At 37.1% G+C, this 20,361-nt stretch overlaps 1 protein-coding gene across 1 annotated transcript in view; it reads right to left on the bottom strand.

Annotated features, from left to right (window-relative positions):
* The window catches only part of LOC124555064, a 704,233-nt gene that overhangs the window by 96,901 nt on the left and 586,971 nt on the right, over window positions 1-20,361 (bottom strand). Inside the window, exons 61-62 of the mRNA XM_047128850.1 lie at window positions 17,341-17,452; window positions 12,476-12,605 (exon numbers count right to left, since the gene is read on the bottom strand). Coding sequence (XP_046984806.1) covers window positions 12,476-12,605; window positions 17,341-17,452 — 242 coding nt within the window. The remainder of the gene's footprint in view (window positions 1-12,475; window positions 12,606-17,340; window positions 17,453-20,361) is intronic.

Raw genomic sequence — 20,361 nt, 5'->3', positions numbered from 1 at the left:
CTCTATCACATGACTTAGCCCTGACCAGCCACTACCACTACATGGTCCTCTTTTGTAAAGTCCTTACATAAAGACCCTAGGACCTCTATCACATGACTTAGCCCTGCATTTGGCTTGGAGATACTGGTGGCCTGGTACATTGTCCCTAACCTTTCCTGTAACTGAGGGCCTACACCTCGCTCATGGCTACTACCTGGCAGCAGCACTTTCTTGTTCCTAGCACTTTGTACATTCCTAGGCTTCTTGGCCTCGGTTGAAGTGTGCTGCACATTTGCTCCTCATTCTACCTGAGGCTCTTCTCCATTTAACTCTGGCAGTGGTAGATACCTGTTTCTGATGTTGATGACAAAACTGTCAGATCACACTCTCTATCTTTCTACCCTCCTACCAGCTGCCAGTTCCCAACCACCCTTCCCCCCCTCTCTCCCTTGATCGTTATGAGTTCCTTCCTTGCTTTCTCCAACTGTGCCTGAAGGGTGCAGATTTTCCTTTCCTGTTCCCCTATCAAAATGTTCCTACTTCATACTCTGCAGTTCCAGGAGAAAGCCTCTTCTGTTCTCCCAACATTCTCCCCACTGCATCCCTCGTAGTGAAAATATTTCCTACAAGATTGGCAACAAATCCCTCTACTCACTACCCTATAACAGCTCCTATATTTCTCACTCATGGTCAGTTTTGAAAGAATAATTAAGTTTATAGAATGTTTTAAATTTGTCAAGGATGTGAGATTGGCAGTGTGTAAACAAGAAACAACACAAAGGTCTTATGTGCAGTGGTTGTTGTTTTTGTACTGATTTAAAGATACAATGACAGAAGAATGAATTTGTAATTACTTTGCTTTTAGAGAATCTATGTTATCAGGCATGTTTGGTCAGGTTTTTAAACATTTATAACTCAGAAAATTTAGGACTAGATAGTGTCTATCTAGTAAACAATATGAAATGTGTTAGTTAAATATGATTTAGCAATGTTTAATTACTCTTTCATTGCAACAATAGACACTAATAAACTAGTAGCTGTCTTTGTTAAATTAATTTTGCACTAGCAAGAAAACTTGAATGGAATTTTTTGTGTTTATGTCTCTCAAAATTTCGGGTTATGTAGTGATTCTCGGGACTTCGCCTAAAGAACAAGTTTTTTCAAGAAAAAACTCTGCTGTGATGCTAATATTCAGTTGTCTGACGAGAACGGACCCTACAGCAAGTGTACAAAACAAAGAAAATTAAAATTTGACACTATTAAATAAGTGGACGAAGAAAATACCTGTGATCTCACTCAGCAGTTTGTCATGGCCTGAAAGGCCTCTGTCAATTGTTTTTGTAATATAAATAACAAGTAATAACTCGCTCAATAGTAAGGGTATGTAGTTGCCAACAGATACATAAAAGAGAGTAAAAACTATCTAGCTTTCTGATGAATTCCTGATGAATGTGGCAACTCTACTTTCCTCCTCTATGAAAGTGAGGTGCTAACCTAAATCCTGTGACACTTTACACATCTACACCAATGATCACACAATGTTCAGAGGGGTGGAAAATGTCAGCTAGATTTGATGGTTTTAATTCATCAATACAAATAAGCAAGCCATTAATTTTACTCCCCAGTCCCTGAAAATCCTGGTGCAACGAGGGAAGCTTTGCAGTTCATACTGACTGGGATATAATTATGTGGAAATAAAATGTCTAGTGATTGTCAAAAGTTTTCCATTCACAGCTGTTTGTAGTTGTGCTAGCAGTAATAGGAGTGTTTTATTCATCCATGGATCACTTTTGCAAGGATATTGGATACAGTATGCCATGGTGTTACAGTTCAAATAAGAAGGAAAAAAAACATGTCATATCTACATGGATTTACATGTTTACAGATATAGTTTGACAAGTATGATAAAACTGTGTTGTTTAGTTTATTTTTCAAAATGAAAATTAGTTTCACTAACAACCTCTGTTGAAACTTGGTACCTTTCTTTCATCTCTTCTCAAAAAGCTGGAAAGCTGACAACTGTAACCAATGGTATTTTATATCTCATGACAGTGACTTCCTCACCATATGAGACTGACCACGATGAATGAGAAAATGTACAAATTTAACACTAGAATGTCTTTATTTTAATATTATCTTTACCAGGCCAAGGTCACACTCTATTTTGTACTGTTCGTACTACTGCCTAGCCCACCCACTATAACCATGGTGACTTCTTCACTGAAATCTTTAGAAATTAATCCTAAATACTCTGACACTGGTGATCTAACAATTAATTATAATAAAACTAAAATAATCTATAATCAACATGTCAGCAACAAAATATTATAAATTAACAATGAAGTCATATAAAACCAGATGATGAGCTATTGTATGCAGATAGTTGAACAGAATGAATTGATGGGGAAATAAATAAATTAACAGAAGAGTAAAATGGTCTGTGATGACTTGTTGTACTGAATAGTGCTGTCAAAACTAAACTGTCATTATGTCTACGATGGATAATTTACAATAAGTATGTACTACCAATTTTGAATTATGCAAGTAAAACAAAGACTTTCATTGCAAAAACAATTCAAAAACTGTGGTTTCCTCAGAGAGCAATGGGGATGAGGGATGTATATTAATAAAAACTTGGAAAGACAGCAAAATAAAGAAAATTATCACAGAACAAACTGGAGTGAAAGGTGTAGTTATAATGATAATGAAAACAGAATGGAGTTGAGGGAGAGATGTGGCCCAGAAAGTAAATGTAAGGTAGACCACAAAAATTTTTTTGCTGGATTCCTAGAGATAATGGAAGATTAATACGATGACTCATGGGAACATTGGTGTATGACATTTGAAAACATTTAGGAGGATTTGTGGCATCTATTGCTGAAAGATGCAATGTATGGAAAACCTTGTATGACTTTATACAACAGTGGAAGTCAAATGCCTGGTGATAATGATGATCATGGACTTGAAACACTGTCATCAGAGTGTGTCCTGAAGAGATAAAAACATTCTTTTGTGAGTACTTATAAAAAACAGTTTTAAGCTAAAAAGAGCTAGTCCAAGAACTTTCCACAAGCAGAGAAAAAAAGCATTCACCTTCACATCTGGTATCCATATTTTATTTATTTATTTACTTATTTATTTTTCTTTGAACTGTTATGCATAATAGATGATGTGTCAAATACAACACCAAATATGCACACACACACACACACACACACGCACACACACACACACACACACACACACATGCACACACACACTTAGGCTTCACCACCATATTTCCAAGGCAATGGCACAATTACAGCATTGAGAGATGCTATTAACTACAGCTATAGAATTAAATTTTAAGCCTTCAAATGACATTCTAATGCTCAGACTTTTTCTCATCTTCCCGTGGCATAAGACGAGAATTTTGATACCTCAGCAGACATATATTGCCTGCAACAAGATCAGCTTCCAACATGTGTCGCAAACCTGCCACTAAATTCTCAACCCAATGTACATGCTACAGCACAGTAGGTCCCATAGTGAATTTACATCTTTACATGAGATTGATGACTCCATAGTTTCTAATCATGTCAAGCAAACCTACAAAATTATTTCCTCCTCCCATTATTAAAAAAAGTATAACATGATGGTCCCCACACTTTCTCCAAAAAATGAGACTAGTTTGTTAGCCCTGATTGCTGCAACTCCAGGTTTAGCTCTCCTGTAGGAGGCACACTGAAGAATGCAATGGGCCAGACAATTTCTTCTACCTGGTAATGAATAGAGACATCAACAAAATATTCAGCCAGCTCTGGATGTGAGTCTGACATCAGCCAGCACTATAACAGCCACTAGTGCGCCAAATCTTAGCCCCTACACATGGTTTCTGGGACTACATCCACAAAAAATTTTAAGTGATAGTTTACAATCTGAGGCTGATATGTCTCCCTTCTTTTGCAGATTGGATGACATTCACCATATTCTATCATCTCCATAAGATCCATCATCAAAAGGAACAGATGAGCAACTCATGCAAATCTTAAGGTTACACATGACCATTATCACTGAGAAGAGTCTGGCTGAGACTCTACACAGGAACCAAACAAGGATGGAATTCTGCCTTCTCTTTCCAGAGGATCAGAAATATCCAGTGTGTGCTCATATGCAGATACTGCCATTAATCCAGATGAAGGTACACTGATGGTGATGATGCAGATATCACTTGGGATACTACAGTGCCACGTCATCAAGATGTTACTTCCTCTCTGATGGGCCATCCACAATGGCAAGGGCCAGACCATTACAACATTGGCAATCAGGGAGCACATTGAGTGTACTCTCACACCAAGAGAAGCACTACCACTTTGGGTGACTGTAGCTCATTTCCAAAGATGGAGATGGTAAATGAAGTGTCGTGTGGCTAGGGCCTCCCATTAGGTAGACCAGTCGCCTGGTGCAAATCTTTTTAGTTGACACCACATCAGCAACTTGCATGTCGATGGTGATGAGATGATGATGAAGGCAACACAACACCCAGTCCCTGAGCCAGGAGAAACTCTGACCCAGGCGGGATCAAACCCTAAACCCCTTTGCATGGCATTCCGTCATGCTGACCACTCAGCTATGGCAGCGGAATAGATGGTAAATCAATCACCCACATAACGCCACCATAAGTACTTACTGAGGACATCATTCACCTCTACACCCTACTGGAAAACCATTGCCATTGAGCATGGCTGGCCTGCCAGGATTAGTAGCAGCACTGGCAACATTGAATTCCAGTCACACTTATCATTGTTGTGGGATAAGGGAGCTAATTCAAACTTTTCTCAAGCCAAATGATGCTAAATTGTTGCAGCTGCATTGAACTGTCCACAGAAACACAACTGTAGGCTGTTACCCTGTGAGGGGGAGCTGGGGCTTGTTTCACTGCACAGTTCCTAGCCATCTGGTAGCCAAATTCTAGTTTGTGTATGCTCATGGCCATCTGCCACTATATCGTGCTCACACTCTGTGCTGAAGTTCTTTTCCCAGTGTTAAAATAATTACTTTTGGTCCTAGTTCTACACTAAGTGAATTGGTAGTTCTATCTTTAGTGTTGTCAAGCATGGGCCACATGGCTGTGGATGCCCATGAAAGGTCAAAATTACGATTCTGGAGATTCTGCAATCATCGAATTGGGTGGGAAAAGGCAAATAATGTCCAGAAACACGTTAAATCAGAGACACATTCACGTCACTGATGGCAATATGATGCTGTTTTTCAACTGAACAATAATGTTTTGAAAGCTTAAATAAGCCAAAGGAAGAAAACAGAGGCCACAGTGGAAAAAAAAGCCGTTGAAGTTTTTGAAAAAGCAATCTTTCCAGTCATAAAGTTCACAATCAGCACCTTTTTAACAGTAAATTTCAAATAACTAAATCTTCACTTGCTTTCATCTACTTAGCATGACAATCTTTTAAATTTGTGCCCCTAATCAATCATTTATTTTTTATTCAGTATAGATGAAAATTTGGACAAAAATAGACATGAATTTTGCAAAACATAGATGCAAATTTTACCAAAAATATGTCCTACAGTCCCTAAATATAGTATACCTTGTCTAGTTCAGCTTTGTATTTGAAATTAGACACTATAAAGACATAATTGTATAAGGGGTAAAGGCACATGCTTTGAAGGGTGATTGTATTTGTGATTCTGAACAAAAAACTTCAGACAAGCAAATGCACAATTCCAAATGGTTTCTGATTAGATTAGATTAGATTTACTTTCATTCCAATTGATCCGTAGTGAGGAGGTCCTCCAGGATGTGGAACATGTCAGAAAAACAACAATACATGACAAATATTTAAACTAAAACAAATAAGCTAATGTACCATTCCACAGGTCCCAAGTGGAATGATCGTCATTTTTTAATGAACACTAAGAGTCATTTTACAAATACTATTGCACTGAATTTAAAATAAAAAAGTTTTATATTTATTTATAAGGTAAGAAACATGTAATACAACTACTGTAATACTTATTTACAATGAACACATTACTGCACTGAAATGGTGCAGAAGTTAGATTATACTTACACACACACACACACACACAAATTTTCAGTGAACACATTACTGCACTGAAATTGTGCAGAAGTTATGTTGTACTTATATACAAATCAGTTGGTTTTCCTCAGAAATTCATCAATGGAGTAGAAGGAGTTGGCCACCAATAAATCCTTTAGGCTTCTCTTAAACTGAATTTCATTGGTTGTTAAGCTTTTTATGGCTGCTGGCAAGTTATTGAAAATGTGTGTTCCTGAATAATGCACACCTTTTTGTACAAGACTAAGTGACTTTAAATCCTTGTGAAGATTATTCTTATTTCTAGTATTGATTCCATGAATTGAGCTGTTGGTTTGAAAAAGTGATATATTTTTAATGACAAATTTCATTAAGGAATAAATATATTGGGAAGCTGTAGTTAGTATCCCTAGTTCCCTAAACAGGCTTCTGCAGGATGTTCTTGAGTTCACACCACATATAATTCTTACTGCACGTTTTTGTGCCCGGAAAACTTTAGCTTGGCTTGATGAATTACCCCAGAAAATAATCCCATATGACATTATGGAATGAAAGTAAGCATAGTATGCCAGCTTTTTCATTTTTATATCCCCTATGTCTGACAAAATTCGCATTGCAAACAGAGATTTGTTAAGACGCTTCAGCAGTTCTGTGGTGTGCTCCTCCCAGTTGAATTTATTATCAAGCTGTAACCCCAAGAATTTAACACCGTCCACTTCTTCTATCTTCTTGTCATCATATGTTAGACATATACTCTTGGGACACCCCTTACAAGTTCTGAACTGCATGTAGTGTGTTTTTTCAAAGTTTAGTGACAAAGAATTGGCTAGGAACCAGTGATTAATGTCTACAAATATTTTATTGGCTGATCTTTCTAAGACTACACTTGATTTGCTATTTATTGCAATGTTTGTATCATCAGCAAACAAAACAAACTTGGCATCTGGTAATGTTACTGATGAAAGGTCATTGATATACACAAGAAAAAGTAAGGGCCCCAAAATGGAACCTTGTGGGACCCCACATGTAATTAGTTCCCAGTTGGATGATGCCTGATAGCTTGATACATGTCTCTTTCCTAATAACACCCTTTGTTTCCCGCCAGAGATATAAGATTTGAACCATTTTGCAGCATTTCCTGTTACACTATAATATTCTAGTTTACTTAAAAGGATATTGTGATTTACACAGTCAAATGCCTTTGACAGATCACAAAATATACCAGTTGCCTGCAATTTTTTGTCTAATGAATTAAGTACATTTTCACTGTAAGTGTAGATAGCCTTCTCAATATCAGAACCTTTTAGAAATCCAAACTGTGACTTTGACAGTATGTTATTTGAGATAAGATGGTTATAAAGACGACTGTACATTACTTTTTCGAAAATTTTTGAGAATGCTGGCAACAGTGGAATTGGACGGAAATTTGATGCTATTTCTTTATCTCCCTTCTTAAACAATGGCTTAACTTCAGCATATTTCAGCCATTCGGGAAATATTCCACTGATAAACGACTGGTTACACAGATAGCTTAATATGTTACTTAGCTCAGAATCACATTCTTTAATTAACTTTGTTGATATTTCATCATACCCACTAGATGTTTTTGATTTTAAAGATTTTATGATGGACATTATTTCTGTTGGGGTAGTGAGGGTCAAATTCATATTATGGAAGTTACTTGAAATGTCTGGTCTAAGGTAATCCATAGCAGCATCTACCGAACCTGACAACCCCATCTTTTCAGTAACAGTTATAAAATGTTTGTTAAAAAGTTCTGCAACACTATACACATCTGTCACCAATGCATCATTTACTCTTAATGCTATTTGTTCCTCTTCATGTCTGGTTCTACCAGTCTCCTCCTTCACTATATCTCATATTGTCTTTATTTTGTTATCTGATATGACTATCTTTTCCTTGTAATATATTTGCTTTGACATCCGTATTACAGTCTTTAATATTTTGCAGTATTTCTTATAATGTGCTATAGCATCAACATTGGAAATGTTTCGGATTGACAGATACAGTTTTCTTTTTGTTTTACAAGATACCCCTATTCCTCGAGTAATCCATGGCTTCTTTGTAGACTTTGCTCTAACCTTGGTAAGTTTTGGGGGAAAGCAGTGTTCAAATAAGGTAAGCACTTTATTAGCAAAAATGTTATATTTTTCATTCATGCCATGAGCACTGTAAACATCAGTCCAGTGAATGTCTCTGAGGAGTGTCCTAAAATAATCAATTTTTGGCTTACTGATTACCCTCTTGAGCTCAGATTTAACAGATTTTATATCCTGTTCAGTATTAACATTTAACAGAAGGAACTGCATGTCATGGTCTGAGAGGCCATTGACTATTGGTTTTGTAATATAATTTTGTTCATTTGACTTTTCTATAAAGATATTATCAATGGCTGTTTGTGAGCAAGTGGTTATCCTAGTGGGGAACTTTACTGTGGGAATTAAGTTGAATGATAGTGTTACTAACTCAAATAGGTTCTTATTGGGAGAGTCTTTAAGGAAATCTACATTGAAATCACCAGCAACCACTATTTCTTTGTTTTTGGTTGTTAAATGGGCCAGTACAGCTTCAAGGTGGTTTACAAACAGATTAAAGTTACCTGCAGGTGCTCGATATACACTTAATATTATGAAAGATTTTTTGTGAAAATCTAATTCTGTTGCACATGCTTCCATATGCTGTTCTAGGCAAAATTTATGAATGTCTATGTTCTTAAATTTATGACAGTTCCTGATGAATGTGGCAACTCCTCCTTTCTCCATTTCTGATCTACAATAGTGAGATGCTAACCTAAACCCTGTAACACTTAAAAGTTCTATACCAGTGGTCACATGATGTTCAGAGAGGCAGATTATGTCAGCTGGGTTTGAAGACTCTAATTCATCTATGCAGATAGTTAATTCATTAATTTTATTTCTCAGTCCTCGAATATTTTGATGCAATAAAGATAGCTGACATTTCACATTGTCTGACTTAAAATTGGATGGAGTTAAAATATCTGCTGACAGTTGAAAATTCTTAACCAATGGCTGTTTATGTTGATGTAAGCTGGAATTATGTTTTTTGATTTCTTTTTCAAACTGAAGGTTTGTCTCAGTTCTAACCTCTCTTAAAATTTGCTTTCTTTCTGTCCTCCCTACCCTAAAAAAGGGTCTTTTCTGAATCCTATAACCACTGGTATTTTACCACTCATGACAGTGCCTCCCCCCTTTAACTTTCCTGCTATTTCCCCAGCCAATTTACCCTTCCCCTTCCTGTTGAGGTGAAGGCCATGCCTAGTATAATCCCACCTACTGACAGAATCAACATGAACCACACCAATGTGTGACCCCGCACCCGACATGAGCAGCCGTTCCAGCTCCAAATTAACTCTCTTGACAGAAGAGTTCAAATGAGGTCGGTCATGGCGCCCAAGAACAGATACAAACTCAACACTGGTATGCCTCGATGCTGATGCAATCTTCGCCAGGTCACACTCTATGCTGTACCCAGGATCTCTGTCAATACTGTTACCTGCCCCACCCACTATAACCACGGTGTCTTCCTTAGTGAAATCTTTGCAAAGTGATCCTAAATCCTCTGTCACCTGCTCCAGACCAGCACTAGGTTTAAAAAAAATTGGTGACCTGGTATTCTGATCCTAGTTCATCCTGCAAGAGTTGGCCAACACCTCTTCCATGGGAACTACCTAACAACAACACTTTCTTTCTCTTTACTGATTTCCCTACATTCTTACTTTTCAATTTGCTGCTGAAAGTTTGTTGTGCCCTGTCTACACCTGTAACTGCTTGAGGCTCACCAGCTTCTAACTGAAGCAACAGGTCAAATCTATTTTCCACATTCACCATAAAGCTGTCAGACAAAGTTCTAGGCCTGTTCCTCCTGTTGCCTGTTGCCACTTCCCACCTCTCTTTACCCTTCTCCCTCCTTAACCTGTCCAGATCTCCCCTGGCCTTGTCTAACTCAGCCTGAAGGGCAGCAATTTTCCCCTCCTGTTCCAGTATCTTCCTATCTCTACTACAAATCCTACAAAACCACTGATGAGTCTCATTTACTTCCCCTATTCCCACGCCACTACAGTCACCCACATGGAAAAAACTACAGCACCCATCACACCAAAGCCCCGACCTAACAATTCTACGGCAAGTCAAGCACTTTTCACTCATGATAAACGTAATAATTTATTAAGAATAAGTCAGTTAAATTACAGATAAACACGAAAATATGGTTACACAAATTTGGCCTATACGCAACTGTGTGTAAACAAAAACAAAAGTGCAAAGTTTCTGAAACAACAAGTTAAACTTTACGCTACTTTCCGGAAATGCTAGTTAAATAACGAAGAGGTACGCTAAGTTAAATTGCTGGAGAGAGCAAGGAACAACTAAACGAAATTCTATAGATTTGCTGCAGCAGAACGTAAACAGAAAATACGACTGTACGGTCTTTTCGCGTTTTCTGCTATATTATGTAATGAGAAATGAAACCTTTAATGGTACACTTAAACGGCACACTAATACACTTATTTACCACGTAATCAGTACTAATCTATGTGTTTTATAATCTAAAATAACTTATCTTTACGACAACACATTTCATGCTCATTGTTATTTATTTCTGTATTATTCAAATATTGTCATTTTTTACAATGTACCACAGTAGTGTATGAGGTGTCACTGAAGATTTTCAACATTCTCATGCTGTCTTCACAGAAACTATTAGTCACAGAGAAGAAATGAATAGGACCTTTTTGTATGAAATGTAATGTAGTTTAATTTTGCACTGCACCAACTTTCACTGGAGGGAACGTTTTCAAGCTATCCAAGAAAAAAATCCAAAAAGTTATTCAAGAAAAACTTAGCAATGTTATATTAAATGTGTTCTATCACAGAAACCATTCAAAATAGACCATATGTCTATATGAAGTTTTTTTTTTCAGAACTGCCAATACTATCACCCCTCAAGACATGTACCTTTCCTCCTGGCTGATCCTGTATTGTGATTAGGACAACCAGAGAATTTCAATTTATAGAATCAGTATACTTACTGAGAGTTATAAAACAAACTGTATATACAATGTAGTAAATATATACAATGAAGTAAATATTTTATAGATCATGCATTGACTATGGGTGGACTGCACACATTCACATAGTTTTTGTGTTTACCATGGTGTTGAGACATCAAGCTTCTAAATAAAAGCATTGTGTATAAATTTGCTTGTAGGCAGATTGCACTTGTTAAAAGGAAGTTGTCAAGACCTTGCCAATGGCCTTGCCGTAGTGGTAGCAACGGTTCCCATCAGATCACTGAAGTTAAGCACTGTCAATTGGGGTACCCTCCGCCCTTGTGAGGCAAAACTGAGGAACTACTTGATTGAGAAGTAGCATCTCCAGGGTCAAAAACAGACATATGGCTGGGAGAGTGGTGTGCTGACCACATGCCCCTCCATATCTGCATCCAATGATGCCTATGGGCTGAGGATGACATAGCAGCCGGTCAATAGTCAATACTGTTGGGCCTCCATGGCCTGTTTGGGAGGAGGTCTTTTTTTTTTCTTCTTTTTTTTTCTCCTGCCCCCCCCCCCCCCCAAGGCCTTAATGAAGGCATCATGGTTGCCAGTTATATAGTGTGAGTCTTTATGTACTTATGTGGGACATAATGTTACAGAGACAAGAATCAATATTGCTTGAATAAGAACCGTGCGATGTAAAATAATGCTACTGCTGACGGTTAACAGCCTTGTTCATAGCTGTTTACCAATAAAGTTATATGTTATATACATTGTACTGAATGGGCTCCCATTGTTTTGATTACACTATAATCAATTTAAATAAAAAACTAAATCTCTTAAATTATCATGCCACTAACGTATGTCCTTACCTCTCTTGAGCCAACTGACTGCAATAGTAATTGGAAACCTCCAAGTACTTAAAAACCTAATCACCCACTGCATAACTGGCAACTTCCTTATAAACTGTAAAGAATTGTCTTGAGAAACACTTAGCTTTGATTGGTACAGCTACACCTAAACACTATAATATACATGCCAGATGATACTTTTTTTTACACCATATTCAAAACGTATTCCCAGTTTACTCATTGATGACATGTAAAGAGAATGATTGCTCATATGCCTCTGCATAAGCTGTTATTTGTTAATCCCCCAACCCTCCCCCACCAGATTTTAAGGACACGATGTGAAGGACACTTTAAGAATATTAGTGGAATTCCCATTGAGTACTGTTTATTGGTAGTATTTGAAAGATATTAGGTTTACCTCTCATTTCTAATATTCTTGAAAACTAATTAATTTTAAATTATGGAAATTTGGCTCTTTTTCATGTGTCAAACAATCTTCTTTGTGTACTCATTATTTTTCAAACCTGATGGAAAATTTATTACATTTTAGCACTTACCTTTGAATGGAGGCAGCCAGTTTGATGGGTCAATAAGTGACTTGTATTCATAATAGAGTGTCCAGAATGTCGTGTTTGATGTTGAGAAATAGTTTTGCATATCGCTTAACTTCTTATACTCTGGAATCTCCTGAAACATAGAGTTGATAAATGAAAGATGCTACAGCAGTTTATTATAGAGACATTTAAAGTATAGTCTTATTGACATTAATTTATCAATATGATACTCACACAAATACAATGAAAATTCCAAAATGAGATAACAATCTGTTACTACCAATCCAATGGAATAGTTTTACATACCACAGTTATATTACTATCTGTATAAATCCCAAAATGATTTTTTTCTTTATTAGTAAACTCTTCCCAGCAAGAAATGAGTAAACCCCCAATTGTTTACAGAATCAAACTCCCATGTATAAAACAGCTTTAAATAACTGACTACTTTCTAAATGAGTTGATGCGTTAAATATTTGACTTTAAGCATGTAAGTGAGAAGAAGTTTAGGAAATGTTTGAAATTATGCTTAAAGTTCATTGTAAGTCACTAAGTGCTCTTATTATGAAACACTGGATGAATGAAGTCAAGGAACTTTTACTTCATTTTAAGCAGAAGCTAGTTTTTCAAGCACCTTAATATTTATGGTGTCATATCTCCTGAACTATGTGTCATACAATGATATAATTTTACATGTGTGTTCAGTAACACATGTAGATTCTGTGTGCAAAGAGTGTTGCAAATATAATTAGTAGTGAAGATATAATAAATTAAAACATTATGTTTGATGCTGAAGTCTTACTAAACACCATTTTAAGCAAATTGTAGTTTTCACACATCTAAGTATTTATGACATCATTTCTCCTGAACTGTTTGTCATACACCTGTTATATTTTTGTAAGTACATTTATTGGTATATGTGGTTACTGCCTGCAAATTGTGTTGCAAGTAGAGTCATTGGTAAAGAAGTAATAAATTAAAATGTCATGCCTAATGTGACCACTTTACTGTATGAAAAGAGAAAATGTATTAAGTGTAAAACTTTTTTCCTTTCACCTGTGAGAAAGAGATTTGGAAAGGTTTGAAATAATGTGTAATGATTTTTGGATGTCACCAAGTGCTCCAGTTCTCAAATACCGGATGGATAAAGTCCAGATATTTGTGTGCTTTCAATTATGTTGCTTTGAGACAAACACACAGTTTCTAACTGTGATACTTCTCTTGTAAAACATGTGTGTATGTAAAATGTTTAACATAAGATTATACCTCTTAATGAGTAGATTATGATAGCATTTTAAATTTTTAAATTTGGTCAATAATTATACAAAATATTCAAAATCAAATTTTTTGTCCCTGGAAACCTGCAACTGGTACCAAGTTCCAGGTTCTAGGATAGCCACTTAGTAATATAGATAAATCTCTCTTAAAATATAATATTTTAAGTACCATTTTAGATGTTCTGTTGTTTTAATTTTACTGTAATCACCATCCTTGATTTTCCAGTTACTTTGTTTCCGTGGTGCAATACCTTAACTGTCACCATGACATGCATTATCATAAGATATCTGCAGAAATCATGTAGGCCATTCAATTATGAATTACGTTAACCTTGTTGTGTGTATTTGCATGTTTTAACTGTTTTTGTGTTGTGTTTGCACGGTATAGATTGGAAATCAGTTGACGTTCACTTACATGCCTGTAGGGGTCTGTCTAAATTTCAGTCCTAGGTTTGTCTGTGTACTAAACCAATAGATCAAGAATGAAGATTACTTGTGATGGATCTGAAAGAACTTCATAATATGTGACTACAGAATCAGTAAGAGCCTTTTCATGAATAAACTGTATATTCATAATTTTAATCTTTTGCTACTCATAAATTCAGAAAATAAAAAAATAAAAAATAAGAAATAAGACCAATTTATGAATGTACATACTTTGGGAAATATGCAGTGACAAGTATGGATGAAGGCCTTAAAAATATGAGAAGTGTCATAAAGTTGTTAATAAAACTGGTTTACTGCTCAGTAATACCAAGATTTCAAATAAGTTTTGCCATATTTCTATATTAGATAGTATTCATTATGGTAGTAGTTTAATCTTCTATGCATTAATGGTGACAGAAACTTTTCTCACAGAGGTACATATTTACGCTTCTTGGTTGCATCAATGAAGCTTATGAATAATGGCATGACAGTTTGTAACAGGATAAATGAATGTTTGCACTTAAGAAAGGTACAGTAACAGATAATATGATTCCAGTAACTTGATAGAAGGTAGTATTAGTGGTTACTCAGTGTGTATAGCTTCCAGTTTCAATGCCTATATCCACTGAGAGAACGTAAAAAAGATTTTGTTGTCAGAACATAGAATTTCACTTTGAATTCTGGATGTAGATAAACTGCTTTATGAGCAATGTTTTTGTATCCTATGTCACAGAGGAAAATTTCACTAGCCATACAAATCAAATTTTTGTTACCAGAGAGAGCTATCATTAAATAATGTGATATTCTACTAACAAACACTACTGTTAATTGTAGTAAATGTAACTTCAGCACAGGCATTAAAATCTTAAATGTAGACATATTGTTATAAATCAATTATTCTCAACAAAGGATGCATCATAAACTAATACAGAAACACAATATCAAAATCAGAACTTTATTCTTTCATTACATAAATATATAAGACCCGGATTTAATGTTTAGGAGACTAGTCAATGTATGTAATATAAATAAGGTAAATATAGTGGCAAAGTTCTGAAAGAATGTAAATTGTTTAGGAGTAAAGGAGACCACCAGTGGCCTTGCTGCAGTGCTAACACCAGCTCCCGTCAGATCACTGTCAGGCTTTGGCTTACACTAGAATGGGTTTCCAGTCGGGTCTGCCAAGCTCTGTTGGAAAGCAGGATGTACTCAACCCTGATGGGCCAACTGATGAGTTACTTGATTGAGAAGTAGCAGCTCTGGCTGTAAAAAGTGATAATGGCTGGGACAACAGTGTGCTGACAACATGCCCTTCCAGATTCGCATCCAATGATGCCTATCAGCTGAGGATGACACGGTGGTTGGTTGGTACCATTGGGCCTTCCAAGGCCTGTTCATATCGAGGAGAAAGGAGACCACACACTGGATAGTGAAAGCATTACAATCTTATACAGGTACACACAAAAGAGAAACAAAATTTGCTAGCTTTCAGAAAAATCTTGTCTAGAGCTAGAGTACATACACAAACACACATGACACTGTGTGTCCAACCGGCACTATGTAGAGGAACAGCTTTGTGTGTGTGTGTGTGTGTGTGTGTGTGTGTGTGTGTGTGTGTGTGTGTGTGTATACTCTAGCTACAGAAAGGATTTATCCTGAAAGCTAGCAAGTTTTCTTTCTGACAAAATTGAAATTCCGATCTTAGCTGTAATCAGGCATTGAAAAAAATTCAATGGTCACCGGTGAAAATTAGTGGTGCACCAGGACTAAAATCCGGATTTCCCACTGTATGCAAGCAGTCACCTTAACAACTTTGGCTACCAAAGCACACTTTCTGTCCAACCAATATTCCCAGCTTTTCACAAATTACAGGCATAGTGTCCCCTGTCCATTACCCGCAATCTTCACAGCCTCACTCTGACTCCTGCAGGAGTTCAGGTGAAGAGTAAATCTGCAGTGAATGGTGAATGATTATTGATTGTCATCAAGGTGCTTATATTTATATTTGTGTCGAGTCCATTCTTTTGGACATGTCCAAAAGAACAGACACCTTACACAAACGAAAGCAATCTTTCTCTATCGTGTGTGCCTGTCACTGACTCAGCACTTCTAATATTCAGTGAGTAGTCTCCTTTACTTATAAATAATGTAAATTAGATACAAAGAAAGCATCACAAAACCATAAATTAATTTGCAACAATCAGTACAAGTATATTACACTATTCCCAAAAGAAAGTTTTACTGCCATTTAAAAATCACGTGTTTTAACACTTAACATTTTTGTACTAGGATGCCATCTATTTTTTTCCTAGAAGATAATCAAATATGTTTATCACTTTACTCTACAAGTAAAGCTTTATTATTATTATTTAAATTTCTGTGTTTTAATAATGATACTTTGCACAAGGATAGCATCTAATTTTCCTTTCAGCAAACCTAATTGTGAAAGTCTTTTAATTTTAATTTATTATAAACTTTCATAGCCATGTACTGTAGAGTCTAAGAGTACAGTTTTAATCTATAATATGGTAACATTAAATTAACTTTGTTTCTATCATATGTGTTGTGAAAATAGTTTCCTACAAATAATTCTGGATTGTTCTGTATGAAGATAAACAGTTCATAAATACAAGTACATGGAATAGTTGAGTCTTCGATAGGCACACGTGACAGAATGAAACTTCAAAAGTAGCTGTACACATTTACATACCTCTGTTTGTGTGTGTGTGTGTGTGTGTGTGTGTGTGTGTGTGTGTTTGTGTGTCCTAGCTCAAAAAATTATTCATCCGATTGCTGGTGAAGATTCATTCTTTTATGTATGCCTGTACACAACTCAACATTACCACTATTTAGTAAGTTGTTTCCTTTACCACTAAATTATTTAAGTTCTACCAGAACTTTCCTTACAATATTTATACAGGGAATAGTTAAAATATTTAGATACCTAAATAGTGATGAATCCCAACGTCTAATGTTACACATATTTGTAATAACAGTTTTTAATAGTAATAATATCCTTTTGAAACCAAAGAAAGTATTTCATGTTAATAAAATTCCTGCTGAAATACAGTCTTATTAGTGATACTAGTATACATAAAATCCAAGTAAGAATTAGTGTGCATAATGGCTTGTAAAAGGCCCTAGAATGTGTAAACCTATACTTACTTCAAACCTTGGGGTTTCATTAAAGGCATGCCAAGACATTGGAAGCTTTTGTTCTAGTTCCACGTCACCATTTTCAGGCTCAAAGATAAATTTTGTTTTTGCCTCTCGATATCTGTAGGAGCAGATTATAAAAGATTAGTTAATATAACTGCAAAACTGCATTTGTAAATTGTGATACATTTAATTACATTTTTAAAACTTTCCTCCAAGTAAACATCCTGAAGACTTGTTTAAACACCACAGTGCTTAACCAGGCATGGTCCTGTTAGAGTTGGTATACTAGTGCCTTTCGCCAACCTCTGAACTGATTTACACAGCCAATTATAAGGGGGCCTACAGTTTAACATGGATTCCAAACCACAGTGTAACTCAGAATTTTTCGCATTAACAAACCTTGCCAGAGGTGAAAAAACTGAAAAGTGGTAGATAAAAGTTCTTGGACTGATATAACCTGAGACATTTCTATCTATAGACTAGCACTGTACCACTGACCCACAGTTTTTCAAGTTGAAAAGTAACCAGATATTATAACAGATAAGGTCAGAAGGAGTTCAGACATTAATTTATGAACTGATGCATCATTACTGAAATATATATGTTACAAACTAAAATATACATGCATAAGGTGTCTTTCAGAACAGGTAAACAATAGTAGAAACCATTTTACAAAATGAAAACACTCAAAAGTCCCTTTACACTTCATGGCATTGACAGTGGACAACTGTCTAGTAGAATAGTCTGGTGCTTGAAACACTAATGCAATTCTCCAATGAATGAACTTACAGTTCTACTCAATGGCCACCACAGAAAGATTAAGTTCTCCAAATGGAACTATGTCATATTTCTACTACCCATCACCCACTAATGGGACTGTAGCAGTGACTACATAGGAAAATAGAAATTACTAAACTAGACACTATGTGCACAATAGTCTCGGGAAGGTCAGTAGGTTGACTGGAACATGATATTTAGCTGATCCTCCACGTGCCACAGACACGATTACACTTTATCTTACAGAACTAAGGGAAAAATGCATCTACCCTTTTTTTTTCCTTTTTGTGAGGTTCACAAATATATGCATTTTCTAATTTCTGTGATGAATGTGCTTGTTGGGGGTCATGTTTTTTGTGCAATTTTCAGTATGGTATTTGCAGCTTTTAAGTAAAATATATATGGATATCTGAAAGACTATATTTGAGGGAAACTAATCTAGTAAACAAAAAAGTCCACAATTCCACAGCATCTGAGACTTACACATCACAATAAAATTGTGATGGGAGGAATGTCTGAAGAAACAATAAACCAAAACAGGTTTCAAAGTGCTACATCAAAATATTCAGTATCTAAGCAAAAAGTGCATACAATTACAGCAAACACTGATTGAGGAAAACCAGGTCAGATCCTTCTTGCAGAACATTTGTTTGTCAAACAATTTTTTTATTACAACTGTCACTCTGTCAAGCAATTTCAGTCAATCAGAGCACAAAAGTCAGGGCATGCTATATACTGTTCACAAAACTGGATTCCATCAGCAAATGAAGTGTCGAAATGACATCTGAAATTCCATCAATAAAGCTAGTGGTACAGAAAATGCAACTAATTGTTATAGGGCTGTATAATCCTCCTAAAAGCATAGCAAAAAATTTAAAAAAATTAACATTATATGTGGCAAATATAAGAACACAGATATTCTTTTAACTAGGGATACACTGATGGAAAAAAAGCAACACCAAAAAATAATTAATATAGAGTAATGAAATTTTGGGAATACATTTGTCTAGGTAACATATTTATGTGATTGACACTGCAAGATCACAGGTTACTGTAAGCATGAGATACACAATTGCAAATGTGAAATGTTGGTATATTAGTAACTGGTGTATTCATCAGAATGTTGAATGCAAGCATGCAAACGTGCATGCATTGTAAAACTTCCTGGCAGATTAAAACCGTGTGCCAGACCGAGACTCAAACAGAGCACATTGGGTGGCACGGGATACATGCGGACGTGCATTGTCCTGTTGGAACGGCAAGTTCCCTTGCCGGTCTAGGAATGGTAGAACGATGGGTTCGATGACGGTTTGGATGTACCGTGCACTATTCAGTGTCCCCTCGACGATCACCAGTGGTGTACAGCCAGTGTAGGAGATCGCTCCTCACACCATGATGCCGGGTGTTGGCCCTGTGTGGCTTGGTCGTATGCAGTCCTGATTGTGGCGCTCACCTGCACGGCGCCAAACACGCATACGACCATCATTGGCACCAAGGCAGAAGCGACTTTCATCGCTGAAGACGACATGTCTCCATTCGTCTCTCCATTCACGCCTGTCGCGACACCACTGGAGGCGGGCTGCATGATGTTGGGGCGTGTGCGGAAGACGGCCTAACGGTGTGCGGGACCGTAGCCCAACTTCATGGAGACGGTTGCGAATGGTCCTCGCCGATACCCCAGGAGCAACAGTGTCCCTAATTTGCTGGGAAGTGGCGGTGCGGTCCCCTACGGCACTGCGTAGGATCCTACGGTCTTGGCGTGCATCCGTGCGTCGCTGCGGTCCGGTCCCAGGTCGACGGGCACGTGCACCTTCCGCCGACCACTGGCGACAACATCGATGTACTGTGGAGACCTCACGCCCCACGTGTTGAGCAATTCGGCGGTACGTCCACCCGGCCTCCCACATGCCCACTATACGCCCTCGCTCAAAGTCCGTCAGCTGCACATACGGTTCACGTCGACGCTGTCGCGGCATGCTACCAGTGTTAAAGACTGCGATGGAGCTCCATATGCCACGGCAAACTGGCTGACACTGACGGCGGCGGTGCACAAATGCTGCGCAGCTAGCGCCATTCGACGGCCAACACCGCGGTTCCTGGTGTGTCCGCTGTGCCGTGCGTGTGATCATTGCTTGTACAGCCCTCTCGCAGTGTCCGGAGCAAGTATGGTGGGTCTGACACACCGGTGTCAATGTGTTCTTTTTTCCATTTCCAGGAGTGTATTTAAAGCCAACCTGATTTGCATTCTTG

This window comes from Schistocerca americana, chromosome X, assembly GCF_021461395.2.
Source record: "Schistocerca americana isolate TAMUIC-IGC-003095 chromosome X, iqSchAmer2.1, whole genome shotgun sequence".
In the NCBI taxonomy this organism is placed as follows: domain Eukaryota; kingdom Metazoa; phylum Arthropoda; class Insecta; order Orthoptera; family Acrididae; genus Schistocerca; species Schistocerca americana.
The sequence above is the reverse complement of the archived record's forward strand: the minus strand, read 5'-3'. Positions and strand labels throughout refer to the sequence as shown.